The sequence below is a fragment of the Dromiciops gliroides genome, chromosome 2 (assembly GCF_019393635.1).
Source record: "Dromiciops gliroides isolate mDroGli1 chromosome 2, mDroGli1.pri, whole genome shotgun sequence".
Taxonomy (NCBI): Eukaryota; Metazoa; Chordata; class Mammalia; order Microbiotheria; family Microbiotheriidae; genus Dromiciops; species Dromiciops gliroides.
Genome location: NC_057862.1, coordinates 196282396 through 196298739, shown reverse-complemented (window position 1 = coordinate 196298739; position 16344 = coordinate 196282396). Strand labels below are relative to the sequence as shown.

Below are 16344 nucleotides of genomic sequence, written 5' to 3'. Positions count from 1 at the left end.
ACCTACACCCACACACCAGGGATACCCCTCTATCTCAACGTGCCTATTAGTCCTCTCCGTATTGTCCACAAATACCTTGTGTCAGAAGAGGGATGAGATTCGGGGAGCGCCCAGCCAAAACTGGGGTCATAGACAGCTTTGGAGAAGGAAGGAAGGAGGCTCAAGAAAGATCTTGGCCTCTGATGGGAGGCCCCAAGCCCTTCACAGACAGACTTAGTATGTGAAAGAGGGGCACACAAGGCAGATCTTATGGGGTGTCCCAGATCATTAGCCCAGGGACAGAGGATTAGGGAGTCTTTGGAGCATCTACCCCAGAGTGTGATGGGGGAATTCTGAGATATGACAAACATATGGATCCTGGAAGGAAACACCCTTAATATTTGATACTGCCAGCCCAGGGAGTCTTAGCCTGAAATATGTGAAACTTGGTTTTAAAAAATATATTTTTAGGGGCAGCTAGGTGGCGCAGTGGATAAAGCACTGGCCTTGAATTCAGGAGTACCTGAGTGAGTTCAAATCCCGTGTCAGAACACTGACACTTACTAGCTGTGTGACCCTGGGCAAGTCACTTAACCCCAATTACCTCACCAAAAAAAAAAAAAAAGCTTAAAAAAAAAATATATATATATATATATTTTAGGGGCAGCTAGGTGGCACAGTGGATAAAGCACTGGCCTTAGATTCAGGAGAACCTGAGTGAGTTCAAATCTGGCCTCAGACACTTGACACTTACTATCTGTGTGACCCTGGGCAAGTCACTTAACCCCAATTACCTCACCAAAAAAAAAAAAAGAAAGAAAGAAAAAATATATTTTAACTATTTCAATATAATCGAATATAAATACAATAAGTATGTCAGTATAATTGGTTTCCTGTGGAATTCTATTAATTATCTTATATGGTTAAAAGTATTATTCTGAGCAGGGGTTCATAGACTTCACCAGATTGCCAAAGGGGTCCATGACACAAAAAGGATTAAATGCTCCTGTTGGGAGAGGGGGAATGGATCTTCCTCAGAGGAAGGGTCTAGGACCTCACAGGCCTGTTGAACAGGCTGAGTAAGCCCTCCCCTTCCCTGACTGAGGCTGTGCTGGCCTGTGGCTATCTGTCCAGAAGGGCAATGTCTTAAGTATCCTTGGGAAGGGCTCTAGATTTAAAGCTATAGGAGACTAGGATGGGCTAGGCCTAACCTCAAAGATGGGGGAGAGCAAAGGAAGGATGAGTTCTCAGGCCTTCCTGAATGTAAGCCCACTCTCTAGTTGACATGAGATGAGGCCACATGTGAAGTTGTGGTTGAGTCTTGTGGGGGTACCATACTGCCCATGGCGGGAGCAAAGGTTCAAATGCCCACAAAACTATAAGCTCTCCTACCTACAGTCCTTGCTCAGTGCAGGGCCCCCCTCGCAGAAAGAAACCACAGACCCCACAGATGAACGGGTACCTGACATTGCTAAGTCGGAGGAGTAGTTATGGGGAGAGAAAAGAAATGGCTTAAGCAGAAGAGGAGAGCTCACAGAGCCAGTTCTATGTCATCCTCAGATTGCTGCCTGGGTAATGGGCTGTGCCTCTCCCTGACACATTCCTGCCCCAGTGACTCACCCTACTGAATCTAGGGAGGCGAGTAGGGGCCTGCCACTTGGGCGCTAGACAAATGGAGGCCATGCAGCTTAGGCTGGCTGAATGTACCTAGGATTGTGCCCTCCTGTCCCTTTCCAATCTCCCCCAAGAATCCTGCCTAGCCTCCCTAGGCTCCCTGCCTCTACTCCTCACCAATCCTATCCTCCCATCACCCTCCATAAAAAAAAGAGAGTGAGAGATAGTTTCACTCTGCCCCACCTCTGCCACCCTTCCCCCATGACCAGGGCCTGACGGTGTTCCAGGTGTGTATTCTGTAAAGGGGGATCCACCCTCCCCAGCCAATCCAGTCCATGCCTGCAGGGAATCTCAGACACAAATCTTGTCCAAGCCCTTATAAGTGCCCAAGCCCCAGCCCCTGTAGGGAAAATCACCGGACCTCAAAGCTAAAAGAATCTTTAGTGGTCAGCCTGTCCATCTAGCAAGTAGGTTGTTCTCAAGTCAATCGGATCCACATTGGGACTGCTCTAATTAATAGGAAAATTTTCCTTACATCAAACTCAAGTCCCTTACAGCTCCTAGTTCTGCCCTCAGGAACCAAGAAGGACAAGTGTATCCCAATGACACTCCTTCCAAAACATAAAGGCAGCTATCATGTCCTTGGGCAGTTAGGACTGAGTCCTAGGTGGCTCGGTGGATAGAGTGCTCATCTTTCTGAGTTCAAATCTAGCTTCAGACACTTACTAGCTGTGTGACCCTGGGTAAGTCATGTAACCTTGTTTGCCTCAGTTCATCATCTGTAAAATGAGCTGGAGAAGGAAATGGCAAACCATTCCAGTATCTTTGCCAAGAAAATGGGGTCACCAAGAATCAGACATGATTGAAAAGACTGAACAACAACATCATGTCTTCCCTGTCTTCTCTTCTCCAGGTTATACACCCTCAATTCTTTCAATTAATCCTCACAAGACATTTTCTCCAATCCTCTCACTATCCTGATTGCCTTCTTCTGGACATTAATAAAGGTTAATTGCTGAGGATATAAAGAAAGGCAAAAGTCACTCCCTGCTCTTGCAATCAGCTCCAAGTCTAATGGGAGAGCCAACATGCAAATGAATACATACAAACAAGATATTGACAGGATAATTTGGAGAAACTCAACAGAGGGAAGGTATGAGCATTAAGGAGGAATCAGGAAAGGCTTCTAATAGAAAGTAGGATTTTAACTAGGACTCAAAGGAAGTCAGGGAAACCAGGAGATGGAGATGAGGACGTAGAAAATTCCATGTCTGTGGGAGAACAAGTGAAAATACCTGGGGTCTGGAGATAGTTTCTTAAAGCCTAATAAACCACAAGATGGTGCAATGGATAGAGTGCTGGACCTGGAGTCAGGAAGACCTGAGTTCAAATATGGCCTCAGACACTTACTAGCTGTGTGACCCCAGGCAAGTCACCTAACCCTGTTTGCCTCAGTTTCCTCATCTGTAAAATGATCTGGAGAAGGAAAAGGCAAACTACTCCAGGATCTTTGCCAAGAAAACCCCAATATGGTCTATGGAGCCACAAAGAGTAAGACATGATGGAACAACTTCAGATGTGGCCTGATACCGTGTCAAATAAAGTATGGACTTTAGATTCAGGAAGACCTCAGACCTAATCCTGCCTCAGACAATTACTAGCTGTGTGGACCTTGGGCAAGTCACTTAACCTCTGGTTTTATCATCTGTAAAAAAAGGGGTGGGGTACCCCTTTTTTTAGTACCCCCTTTTCAACTGCTTAAATACTCTTCTCCCTGAAATCTTGGTGGAATTTTTTGAGTGGTTTCCTATGTAATGCATGTAATTGGTTGCTGACAATAAAAAATAAATGGGTGCATGTCTTTATATATTTTTAAAAAGGGGGGGTAATAATAGTACTTACCTCATAGGGTTATTGTGAAAATCAAATGGGTTAATATATGTAAAGTACTTTGGAAGCCTTAAAGAACTATATAAATGCTAGCTATTATTAATTCGAATGTCTTGAGAGCAAAGTCTGGTTTTTGCCTTTCTTTGTATCCCTAACACTGAATACAATGCCTAGCATATGTAATGGCTTAATAAATGCTTGTTGACTTGACTCTATTGGGGCAGAGTGTAATATAACTATTTCCTCTCTTGTCTTGGACACTATGCTTCCCAACTCAGCTAGGTGGCATAGTGAATAAAGTATTGAGACAGAGTCTTCCTTCCTAGCTGTGTGATTTGGGATGACACAGGGGCATAAGGAGGGATTTGTTGCTGTCACAGTTTCTCCCCCTCCCTCCTCCCGCCCCCAAGCTGGGGCCTGGGAGAGGAGTTCTTACCTTTTTACAGGGCATTTGGCAGCTTACTGATGACTTGAAGACCAGGTCTTTGAGGATGGAGGCAAAGGGAGTGACCCCAATGCCCCCACCCACCAGTACAGACACCTCAAACTTGTACCACTCTTGGTGACCCTCTCCAAATGGCCCATCCAGGTATAACTGTCATAAGGGAGGAGAAAGATAAGAGACAGGGTAGTCTGACCACTCAGCCTTGTATGGTGTCAGAGATGAGGGGACTATAGATAAGGGATAACTAAGTCCCTCACTGTTTTAAGTACACAGTGTTTGAGGGGAATTCATAGGGTTTCTGGAGCAGCTAGGTGGTATGGTGGATAGAACACTGACCCTGAAGTTGGGAGGACCTGAGTTCAAATGTGACCTCAGTCATTTACTAGCTGTGTGACCCTGGACAAGTTACTTAACCCCAATTGCCTTAAAAATCTTGGGCCATTTCTATTCATCCTGATACATACATACATACATACATACATACATACATACATACATACATACATACATACATTATCTATCTATCTATCTATCTATCTATCTATCTATCTATCTATCTGTCTGTCTGTCTGTCTGTCTGTCTGTCTGTCTGTCTGTCTGTCTGTCTGTCTATCTATCATCTTGCCACTTGACCCAGATGGCTCTGGAGGAGATTATGAGACTGGTGATTTTGCACAGCCCTTCCTCACTTAAATCCAATTCACTGCAAGTCATGACATCTGTCATGATCCTCTTCAAAAACAAAGGATAGACAACACTGGGGTTTCTGGAGTTATTGACCCTGGATGGAGTTTGGAGGGATACTTTGAGAAACATGCTTCAGGTCCAAGGAAGAGATTCTGGGTACATGGAAAGTACCTTAGGATATTTGATGCTGCTGATGCCCGGTGGGGGTGAGTAGATCTCTCTGAGTCGGGTAGTCCAGGGTCCCACGGCCCTGATGTGTAGGCTGAGCGTGTCTTCATGGGGTGCAGAGGTAAGTGTGAATGGATGGTATTCTGTGGTCCCCAGGGCCAGGCAGGCTATGCGTACCCACTGCCCTGACTTATACTCAAAGGCCTGGGGCCGCTGGAATCGAAGGTGAGTCACACCTGGGGACAAAGGAGATGGCAAAGGGAGTGCCAGGCGATTACACCTACAGATCCCAGGAAGCCTCCACCTGCAGTCCCGGTCCTGCTCTTCCTGCTGGGACCACATTACATGCCTCCACTCCCCATGTTCCATTCCCTCCCTGGAGATGAGAGTGGGGGTGGGGAATTGGGTAGTTTCATCTGCAATCAGTCAAGTTGAGAGTGGCCAGAAACCAGAGTGTGGGAGACCCCAGTGATGCCCCTTTCCAGGGAATGAACTGTGACCAGGATTTCTCCCTGGCTTCCCCTGAGCTCTGTTTCTCATTTGCTCCCTCTTTGTCATGATCTTCGATGTTCTGGGCTGTAGGGGCAGAATGGGACACAGGCAGGGCCTTGTGTCACACCTAAGGGATTCCCCTGGGACATTCCCGCCGTGCCAAGGATGTCTCAAAAGGCTGGATGCTGATCACTGCAGCATTTCTATCACAGTATTTAGGAGGGTCATATAATGGGTGCTTGGCAAACAGTGGGCACATAATAAATTCATGTTGATTGATTGAGTATGGAGATATGTAACTTGGATAGAACTATGCGGCAGTGAGAAAAGAGTGTGTGGAAAGTGAGATGCTCATAGGGTCAAAGATTTAAAACCAGAAGGGATTTTAGAGGTCTTTGAGTCCAACCCCTTCAGTTTTACAGATGAGGAAACTGAGGTCCAGAGAAATTAAGTGTCTTGTCCAGGGTCACAGAGCTAATAAATGTCTGAGGCCAGTTTTTTTGTTTTTTTTGTTTTTGGTGAGGCAAATGGGGTTAAGTGACTTGCCCAGGGTCACACAGCTAGTAAGTGTCAAATATCTGAGGCCAGATTTGAACTCAGGTACTCCTGATTCCAGGGCCAGTGCTCTATCCACTGTGCCATCTAGCTGCCCCCTGAGGCCAGTTTTGATTTTTGGGGGGTTTTTTGGGTTTTTTTTGGCAGGGCAACGGGGGTTAAGTGACTTGCCCAGGGTCACACAGCTAGTAAGTGTCAAGTGTCTGAGGCCGGATTTGAACTCAGGTACTCCTGAATCCAGGGCCAGCGCTTTAACCACTGCGCCATCTAGCTGCCCCCTGAGGCCAGTTTTGAACCCTGTTCTTCCTGACTCTGAGTCCAGCATACCCACCCCACCATGCTGCCTCTCAGAGGAGAAAGACTAACTGAAAGGAGGAGGAACAGTACATTTATGGTGTCTTCAGACTTCGATTCTGGGTCTTTCCCACCTTGTACCATCACTGTGGTGTGTTGGAGTGTTTGTGGGTGTCTGTGATGGTTCAGAGCCCAGGTACACACCAGGACAAAATTGTAGGAGCAAAGTGAGGAAGCGAGAGTATGGGATCCTAGCTCCAAGAGCAAGAAGGAGCTAGTCCAACCGTTTCATTTTATAGATGAGGAAACAGGCCCAGGGGAGTTAAATGACTTGACCAGGGCTGCACAGAAAGAAAGCAGCACAGATAGGCTTATTTGTACCACACATTGTTTCCTTGTAGTGAGCTCTAGCCTAGAGCTCCCTATCTGAAAGGCAGATACTCAGTTTGATTTTCTGTCCCTACAAAAGGGTGTCTAGCAGTGAGTACTGGGCATGGAACACTCCCACTGTTGCAGGGCTCAACCAAGAGTCTGTGCATTTGGTTTAAAACCTTTTTTTTTTTTTTTTTTGTGGGGCAATGGGGGTTAAGTGACTTGCCCAGGGCCGCACAGCTGGTGTCAAGTGTCTGAGCCTGGCTTTGAACTCAGGTCTTCCCGAATCTAGGGCTGGTGCTTTAATCCACTGTGCCACCTAGCTGCCCCAAAACCTTTTTTTTTTTGATAATTGTATTTCAGTATAATTGGTTTTCCTTTGTAACCTTCTGCATTTACAAATATTATTCTGAGAAGCGGTACATAAACTTCACTGTACTGCCAAAGGGGTCCATGGCACAACAAAAAATTTAGAACCCCTAATCTATTGGGAATGCGGTGTGTGGTTCATTGAGCCAGGGATCTTGGAATCATTCATCACCTTCATGAAGGTAACTCTCCCTTTTAGGTATCTCCTATGCTTTTCCCCTAGGCCCTTGGCTGGAAATTGTCAAGAAATCCTAGACAAGGATGCTGCAACTCCTGAACAGAGTCAAGGGAGACAGTGGCGGGATTGACTAGGTCAGGGCTTCTTAAACTTTTTCCACTCAAGACCTCTTTTTGCCCGAGAAATTCTTACACGACCCAGGGTATATAAAACAGGTATACATAACCTTTCATTATTGCCAAATTTTTCACCACCCCCACATTCAATTACAAGACCCACAGTTTAAGAAGCTAGGGACATGGGGAAGCTAGGTGGCGCAGTGGATAGAGCACCGGCCCTAGAGTCAGGAGGACCTGAGTTCAAATCCGGCCTCAGACACTTAACACTAGCTGTGTGACCCTGGCCAAGTCACTTAACCCCAATTGCCTCACCAAAAAAAAAGAAGAAGAAGAAGAAGAAGAAGCAGCTAGGGACTATGTGACCCAGACAGACACCTTATCTGCCCTGACCCTGATGATACAATTTCCACTCCCTCCCCTTCAGGCTCTACCTGAGGGCAGCAGCTCAGCCTTCACCACACTGATTTCCACCTTCTTTCTGCTCAGGCTCACCAGTTTGTCCCCACCATAGATAAGAGCTGGGACCAGGAAGAATATATGGAAGCGGGGCAGCTGGATGAGGGCAAAGCTGCCATGAATAATGAGCTGAAAAGACACAATTTAGTTAGTACAGTGCACACCTAGGCATACCCTTCCCCATTCACCACTGAGAGACCCCCAGCACCAAATCCCTGCCTCCCATACACCCGAGTCCCAGGCACCCACCTCAACTATTGAGTATGTGCCCTACTTTTTAGAGAGTTTGAATAAATCACATTTTGTGATTATAGAATTATAGCAGAGGCTATCTGACCAGAGAGGTTAGAGAAGAAATCCCCGAGTTCCTAAGCTAACTGAGATGAATGAGATTTTTTTTTGGTGAGGCAATTGGGGTTAAGTGACTTGCCCAGGGTCACACAGCTAGTGTTAAGTGTCTGAGGCCAGATTTAAACTCCGGTCCTCCTGAATCCAGGGCAGGTGCTTTATCCACTGCGCCACCTAGCTGCCCGAGATAATTTTTTAATGACTGCAGCGAAGGGAATTCCACAACCTCCTCTTCTTTTTAGAAAACTGAGAACAACTCTTCACCATTTCCCATAAAACAGCTTGGGATCTTAGTGATGGAAGAAACTTTAGGAGCCATTTAGTTCAACTTTCTTCCCTCCTCCTCCATTAAAGATATCCCCTCTACAACCTTCTTGGGTTTTTTTTGTGAGGCAATTGGGGTTAAGTGACTTGCCCAGGGTCACACAGCTAGTAAGTGTTAAGTGTCTGAGGCCAGATTTGAACTCAGGTACTCCTGACTCCAGGGCCAGTGCTCTATCCTACAACCTTCTTGTTAACATGATCATACAGCTTCTGCTGACTGCTTAAGCATCTGTCAAGTGGTCCTAATGTTGTCTCCTCCAGATTCTGTCTGATTCCTTTTGCCTTTTCTCATCAAGCTTTTCAAATCAATCATCTCTACCACAAGCCTCTATTTCCCCATCACTCCTTTCTCTCTTTAACTTCCTGTGGTCCAGCTTTGATCCCTGGCCACTCTATGGAAACTGGTCTCTCAAAGGCCATTAGTGACCTCCCAAATCCAATGACACCCCCAATGTTATTGAATTTGACCTATCTATAGCATTGGTCCCTGTGAATCATTACCTCTTCATTTCTAACTGTGCTAAGTGCTGTAATTGAATAAGCACTCACAACATACTTGTTAAAGTGAATTGAAGGGGGCAGCTAGGTGGCGAAGTGGATAGAGCGCTGACCCTGGATTCAGGAGGACCTGAGTTCAAATCCAGCCTCAGACACTTAACACTTACTAGCTGTGTGACCCTGGGCAAGTCACTTAACCCCAATTGCCTCACTAAAAAACAAAAACAAAAACAAAAACAAACAAGAGGGATGCAGCCCTGGATTCAGGAGGACCTGAGTTCAAATCCAGCCTCAGACACTTAACACTTACTAGCTGTGAGACCTTGGGCAAGTCACTTAACCCCAATTGCCTCATTAAAAAAACAAACAAACAAAAACAAACAAACAAAAAAACCAAATAAAGTGAATTGAAGGACCCTCCTCTACACCTCCTTTCATCCTTCCTTTCTTCAGAATTATTCCCAGATTTCTTAACCTTTCCTCATAGAATTAATTTAAAACCTCTCCAAAGCTCTATTAATTCTCTCCATCTTCCTCACAAACCTCTTTCATAGAGCAATTAACCAATACTGAATATAATGAAAGACTGACTTTATACTCCCATTTATGCACCCAATCTCATGCTAACTTTTTTTAACCAAAGGGCTATATTGGAGATCCATCATCAACTTGGAGTTTCACAATGACCCCCAGATCATTTACTGCCCTATTCCCTGAGTCCCCAGGTCTCTTCCTCTGTACCCAAATCCTTTGTCACCTTGACATTGCTACTGGATACCCTGTCTGTGCCAAGGGATCCCCAACCCCAAGAGCTATATCTGATCTTAGTGGGAGAACCTCTGGTCCTAGTTATCCTGCAGTGAGGAACAGAAGGCACTGGCAGGAAGATTTCAGAGCAGTTTAGCCTAGGGTTGTCTATCAGAGCATCCTGGAACCTCCTTGGCTTCCCCCCTCCCTGGACCAAGGGAAAGGGAGGACTCTGATCTTCAGGGAACTCCTTAACCCAGACGTAAATCAGAAAGGCAGGATTTTGATTCCCAAGGAGTTAAGTTTTTTCAGCCTGAGATACTGAGTTAGGTAGCACCCAATATCTCACATTGTTTTGGGTGTTCTGTACATGTCACAGCTACTGATCTATTCTAAGGAACTTAGAAAAATCACTTCCTACCCCTCACAGAGACATAGCTGGAAAGAGACCAGGGTTCTACCTATTGCTGAGAAGGCAGGGATGAAGGTATTAGCTACAATTTCTTTTTTTTTTTTAGTGAAGCAGTTGGGGTTAAGTGACTTGCCCAGGGTCACACAGCTAGTAAGTGTTAAGTGTCTGAGGCTGGATTTGAACTCAGGTCCTCCTGAATCCAGGGCCGGTGCTCTATCCACTGTGCCACCTAGCTGCCCCTAGATACAATTTCTTTGAATGAAAAGATTATGGAATCAGGATGTTTACAAAAAGCCACAGGTCATTGATTCTGAAAAGGAGGAGACTAACCAGTTTTGACTCTGTTGCCATGTCAACATGACACTTCCTGTCACTGTTAATCCTTATTGTCGCAGCTACCCATGTCACCAACGCTATCACTGTCTTTAGTCAATGGTTACCATCCCTGTTACTGTCACTGTCCTCCATTTGTCACCCTAATTTCTAAGTACACAACACCAGAGCACTTTCCAAAATGAGAGACCTATCTTCTTATTTGGGATGGTTTGGACCTGGGTTCTGGATCTTGGGTGCCAGGGCCCCGCATGTGAGGTCTCAGAGTCCAGGGCCCAGCTCCTTTGAACTCCAAATCAAAGCCCTATACGAATGTAAGGTATTAAGAGACAATGTGTGGGGCGGCTAGGTGGCACAGTGGATAAAGCACCAGCCCTGGATTCAGGAGAACCTGAGTTCAAATCCGGCCTCAGACACTTAACACTTACTAGCTGTGTGACCCTCGGCAAGTCACTTAACCCCATTGCCCCATTAAAAAAAAAAGAGAGAGAGAGACAATGTGATATAGTAGCTAAAGAGTTGATCTTTGAGACAGGAAGACCTGGCTTTGAAATTGGCCTCTGATACAATCTGAACTGTGAGACCTTGGGTAAGTCAGACTGTGAGACTCTTTGTGCCCTTGGCAACTCTCTTAAGAGGATAAGCTGAAGATAGTCTGTATTCATAGGTAAGAAGAGTTTCCTTAATGGGAACTTACTATACAGAGTCTGTATTCAGGTCTGTGAAGGACTAACAGGGAAGAGTAAGATTCATCCACATTGAGGATAAGATAATGAGGTCTAGGGTTTGGATTAAACTACATCAGGAAGAAATTGGGGAAAATGAAGAACTTCCTTTCCAAGTTGAGGGAAATAGAAATACACCTTATAGAGCTAGAGCCTTATAGATGAAAGGGACCTCAAGAGACCATCAATTCCAACCCATAGCTGAGCAAGAATCTCTTCCATAGGGGCAGCTAGATGGCGCAGTGGATAGAGCACTGGCTCTGGAGTCAGGAGGACTTGAGTTCAAATCCGACCTCAGACACTTGACACTTACTAGCTGTGTGACCCTGGGCAAGTCACTTAACCCCAATTGCCCCTCAAAAAAAAAAAAAGAATCTCTTCCATAGAGCATCCCTGAGAGGGGGTCATCCAGCCTTCTTGCAGACCTCTAGTGAGAGGGAACTGATTTCCTGAAGAAACCCTTTCCACATCTGGATAGCTTTAATTGATGGGAAATGTGTCCATTCATCAAACTTTTTCTTTGTTATTTCCACTTAACGGTCATAGTTCTGCCCTCTTATGCCAAGAAAAACAAGTCTAATTCTTCTGTAAGACACCTTGAAGACAGCTCTCCTATCCTCGCCAAGTCTCCTCGTCTCTTAGCTAAGTTCTTTAGCTTGAGCTCCAAGCTAACTTCTCTCTGGTTCTTTCCACTGAACCTCTGATGGAGTAGCCTCGAGGTCTATCTTCACCTGGATGCTTTCTAGCTTAGCAATGTCCTTCCTAAAATGTGATTCCCAGAACCAAACACAATACTCCATGTGTGGCCTGACCAGGGCAGAAGACAATAGGACCTTTTCTTCCATATTGATGGAAGCTATGCCTCACACAACTTTGATTTTCATAGTTGGAAATAGAACAACCCTAATAAAAGTTTAGAATTCTTTGACACTAATGACCAGGCCTTGGCTGGGGGAGAGGTAGGGAAGAGCTACAAATAGCTAAAAACTTAGTATAGTTTCTGACTGAGAGCTATACTGCAGGGAGTCATTTTTATGAGAAGGGAGATTCAAGGGACTTGAATCCAAGACCAAAAGTATTGGAAAAACGATGAAAATCAGTTCAGAAACTAATATAACAACTTGCTTCCTCTCCTCTTCTTTAAGAAAAGAAGGGGGGAGGCAGCTAGGTGGCACAGTAGATAGAGCACTGGCCCTGGAGTCAGGAGTACCAGAGTTCAAATCCGGCCTCAGACACTTAACACTTACTAGCTGTGTGACCCTGGGCAAGTCACTTAACCTCAACTGCCTCACACACACAAAAAAAAAAAAGGAAAAAAAAGAAAAGAAGGGGGAAGGAGGGGAGAAGAAAGGAAAATAATGAATAGAATGGGAAAATAAAGGGGGAGGATGAGATTGAAGAGGAGGAGAAGAAAATGGAGGAAAAAGGAAGAAGATAAATGAAGAAAGATGGGGAAGAGGAGAGAAAAAGAAAATGGAGAGGAAGAAAATGGAAGACAGGAGACAGAATGAGGGGAGACAGAAAGAAAGGAAAAGAGAATAGGAAAGAGGAAAAAAGGAGGGAAGGGTGAGAGACAAGGAAAAGGAGATGAGAATAGAAAAGAATAGAGGGGAAGAAGGAGAGGAGAATATAGGGGAGGGATGATAATAGAGAAAAGAAGGGAAGGGAGGATAATGAAGGAAAGATGTGGAAAATGGAAGGGAAGAGAATGGAAAATGAAGAGAAAAATGAATGAGAAGAGAGGTATGGGGACAGAGTTTCTGGGAAGGAGAAGTGAAGGGACAGGTTGAGGACAAGAGGAGATGGGCGGAGTTATAAAAGGTTTTCATTGCCAATCTGTGCAATGGAATTTGGAGCAAGCTCATCAACTTTACAAGTTCATAATACTTAGATGGGTGGGGTTATTAACACCCTAAAAGTCAGAAATGGAAACAACAACATTATCTTGGCACATTTTAAAAAATGTTAGAGTGAAATAGGAGGATGCTCCAGTAAGGAACAGATGCAAGGTGATCTGCACTGGGAGCCAAAACCAACCACCCAAGATGAGGAAAGAATGGCTTGGGGAAGAAAATTACATGTGCTATCATAGGACCCAAAGCTGAATATGGGTCTGCAGTATAGTGCTGTTACTGAAATGTTTAGTTGGGCAGAAATCTTTCTCATTGGGATCAAAATACTAAATAATCAAGTTTTGTTTTAAAAGGGATATGGAAAATTATGTATAGGGAGCTGGACTATGAGTCTGGATAACCTATGTTCCAATCCTACCCCTGACACAAACAGGCTATATGAACCTTCATAAATTACAGGTCTGCCATATGTACAAAAATATTTATAGCAGCTCTGGAAACTAAGGGGAAGCCCATTAATTGGGAAATGACTGGACAAATTATGGCATATGAATGCAGTGGGATACTTTTCTGCTATAAGAAATGAAGAAAGGGAATGAATCCTGAGAAATCTAAAATGACATGTAAGAACTGATGCAGAGTGAAGTGATAAGAACCATGAGAACAAGTTACATAAAAATAACACTGTAAAGATAAACAGTCTGAAAGACTTAAGAACTCTAATCATTGCAATGACTAACCACAACTTCAGAAGACTAATGAAAAAGCATGTTAGAGATCTAGTGATATAGGGGTAATGGATGCAGAATGAGACATATACTTTTGGAACTGGACAGCGTGGGACTTTATTTTGCTTGGGCTATGTATATTGTTATAAGGGTTTGGTTTTTCTTTTAAATTGGAAAGGGTATGGATGGGAGAGAAAATAAATATTTGTAAATTTAAAATTAAATTAAATTAAAACTACATAGATTTAGGTCTAGACAAAGACAAAGGGAGAAACTAGAGAACATTGAAGTGATCAGTGAATTGCTGCTCCCTCCCTTCATTACTCCCAACAACAGTGAGCTGCCCCTTACCAGGATATAGAGCAAAATGTAGAGGTGGTGGGTCAGCCAGAAGCCTCGGAAGCTGCGCCGGCGGAAGTGGTAAGAAGCAAAGACATACATGATGGCCAGGATCATGAGCAGTATAACTCCTGTTAGGCCTAAAGAACAGGAATTAGGGACAAGGAGAAAATAAAGGGGAGCTGGTGAGAAAGCATAACAGGGTGTGCCCCCCAACCCCATGCCCTCAGCACCTCCTTCCTTCCCAACTGCTTCCTTCTTCACCTTCAGCAGACCTTAAAGACCTACTGCCACCAATACCAGCAAGTCTGTTTCTGTTGCCATGCCAACATCACTTTCCCTGTCACTGTTAATCCCTTTTATTGTCACAGCTACCCATGTCACCAACACTATCACTGTCCTTAGTCAGTGGTCACCATCCCTGTTACTGTCACTGTCCTCAATCTGTCATCTTAACTTCCAAGTACCCAAGACACTAGAAGAAGTGAAGTTTTCTTTTTCTTTTTCTTTTTTTTGGTGAGGCAACTGGGGTTAAGTGACTTGCCCAGGGTCACACAGCTAGTAGGTGTTAAGTGTCTGAGGTCAGATTTGAACTCAGGTCCTCCTGAATCCAGGGCCGGTGCTCTATCCACTGCGCCACCTGGCTGCCCCTACCTGTGACACTAGAGCACTTTCCAATGGGAGAGATCTGTCTTCTTATTTGGAATGGCTTGGATCTGGGTTCTGGATCTTGGGTGCCAGGCCCTCACATGTAAGGTCTTAGTAAAGTCAAGGGCCCAGATCCTATGAACCCCAAATCAAAGCCCTATATAAATATAAAGTATTAAAAGACAGTGTAGGGACAGCTGGGTGGCACAGTGGATAGCGCACTGGCCTTGTATTCAGGAGGAGGACCTGAGTTCAAATCCAAACTCAGACACTTGACACTTACTAGCTGTGTGACCCTGGGCAAGTCACTTAACCCTCATTGCCCCCCAAAACAAAACAAGACAATGTAACAAGTAGCTAAAGAATTAATCTTTGAAACAGGAAGACTTGGCTTTGAAATTGGCTTCTGATATAATCTGGCTGTGAGACCTTGGGCAAATCAGACTGGGAGACTCTCTGTGCCCCTGGCAACTTTCTTAAGATGATAAGTTGAAGAAAGTCTATATTCATTGGTAAAGGGAGTTTCCTTACTGGGAACTCACTGTACAAAAGCAATAGCAGGTCTAGTGTCCATCTCCAACCTCTGCCCTCCCCCCCCAAATGTAAGGTAACAGGATTAGCTACACTTCTATTATTTTGGGCTCTTCTGGTGAACACAACTCATGAAAAACCTAACAGAGGTGGCAAAGGTTTAGGGGGAAAAATGACTAAGGAACTAGAGGCAAGGGATAGAAAACAGAGAGAATGAGTACTTGGAAAGGCAACATCAGAGAAGGTTTAAAACCTATAAAATCATGTTGACTTGAAGAAAGGGTACACAGAATAATCCTATAAATCCTAGAAGACTGGAATGAGGATGTAAAAATGGAAGCTCTTGGCGGGCAGGGATTGCTTTTTTTTTTTTTTTTTTTGCGGGGCAATGTGGGGGTTAAGTGACTTGCCCAGGGTCACACAGCTAGTAAGTATCAAGTGTCTGAGGCTGGATTTGAACTCAGGTATTCCTGAATCCAGGGCTGGTGCTTTATCCACTGCGTCACCTAGCTGCCCCTGGGATTGCTTTTTCATCTTTGCCACCAAAGTACATGGTATCTAGCACATTTGGTGAAGAACTATAATTTCGTCAATATAAGGAGCTTATTGGGAAGAACCTTCTTCAACTAAGGCAGATCAGGAACTCTTTTACAATTTATAGTTTCAAAAAGTTACCTGAGGGGGCAGCTAGGTGGCACAGTGGATAAGGAACTGGCCCTGGACTGAGGAGGACCTGAGTTCAAATTCGACCTCAGATACTTGACACTTACTAGCTGTGTGACCCTGGGCAAGTCACTTAATTATCATTGCCCTCCCCGCAAAAAAAAAAAAAAAAAAGGTACCTGAGGGCATTGAGAAGTTAACATGATTTGCCCAGTCTATCTCAGTCAATGTAATCATAGTGTCAATGGCAGGAATTCAGGTATTTTTGATTCCAAGTCTGGTATTATACCATATGGCTTTAGCTTGCACACAGTAGATGCTCATAAGTAGTTGTTGAATTAAATTAGGAAGCACCCATTATAGTTTGAAGAAAATAGTTTTAGGACAGAAGATGAATGAATGAATGAGAAAGCATTTATTACATGCTTACTATATGCCAGGCACTGTGCATATAATAACTAAAGTTACAAAAAAAAAGGCAAAAAACAGCCTCTCATTTCAAGGAGTTCACATTCTAATGGGGAGACAATATGCACTTGAACTCAAAGTCTAAAACCTAGAAAGTTCAGAACCATGA

At 44.4% G+C, this 16344-nt stretch overlaps 1 protein-coding gene across 1 annotated transcript in view; it reads right to left on the bottom strand.

Annotated features, from left to right (window-relative positions):
- Positions 1-16344, bottom strand: part of LOC122742130 (dual oxidase 1-like) — a 71066-nt gene that overhangs the window by 5194 nt on the left and 49528 nt on the right. The window contains exons 28-31 of the mRNA XM_043986162.1: positions 13938-14065; positions 7594-7747; positions 4787-5019; positions 3920-4078 (exon numbers count right to left, since the gene is read on the bottom strand). Coding sequence (XP_043842097.1) covers positions 3920-4078; positions 4787-5019; positions 7594-7747; positions 13938-14065 — 674 coding nt within the window. The remainder of the gene's footprint in view (positions 1-3919; positions 4079-4786; positions 5020-7593; positions 7748-13937; positions 14066-16344) is intronic.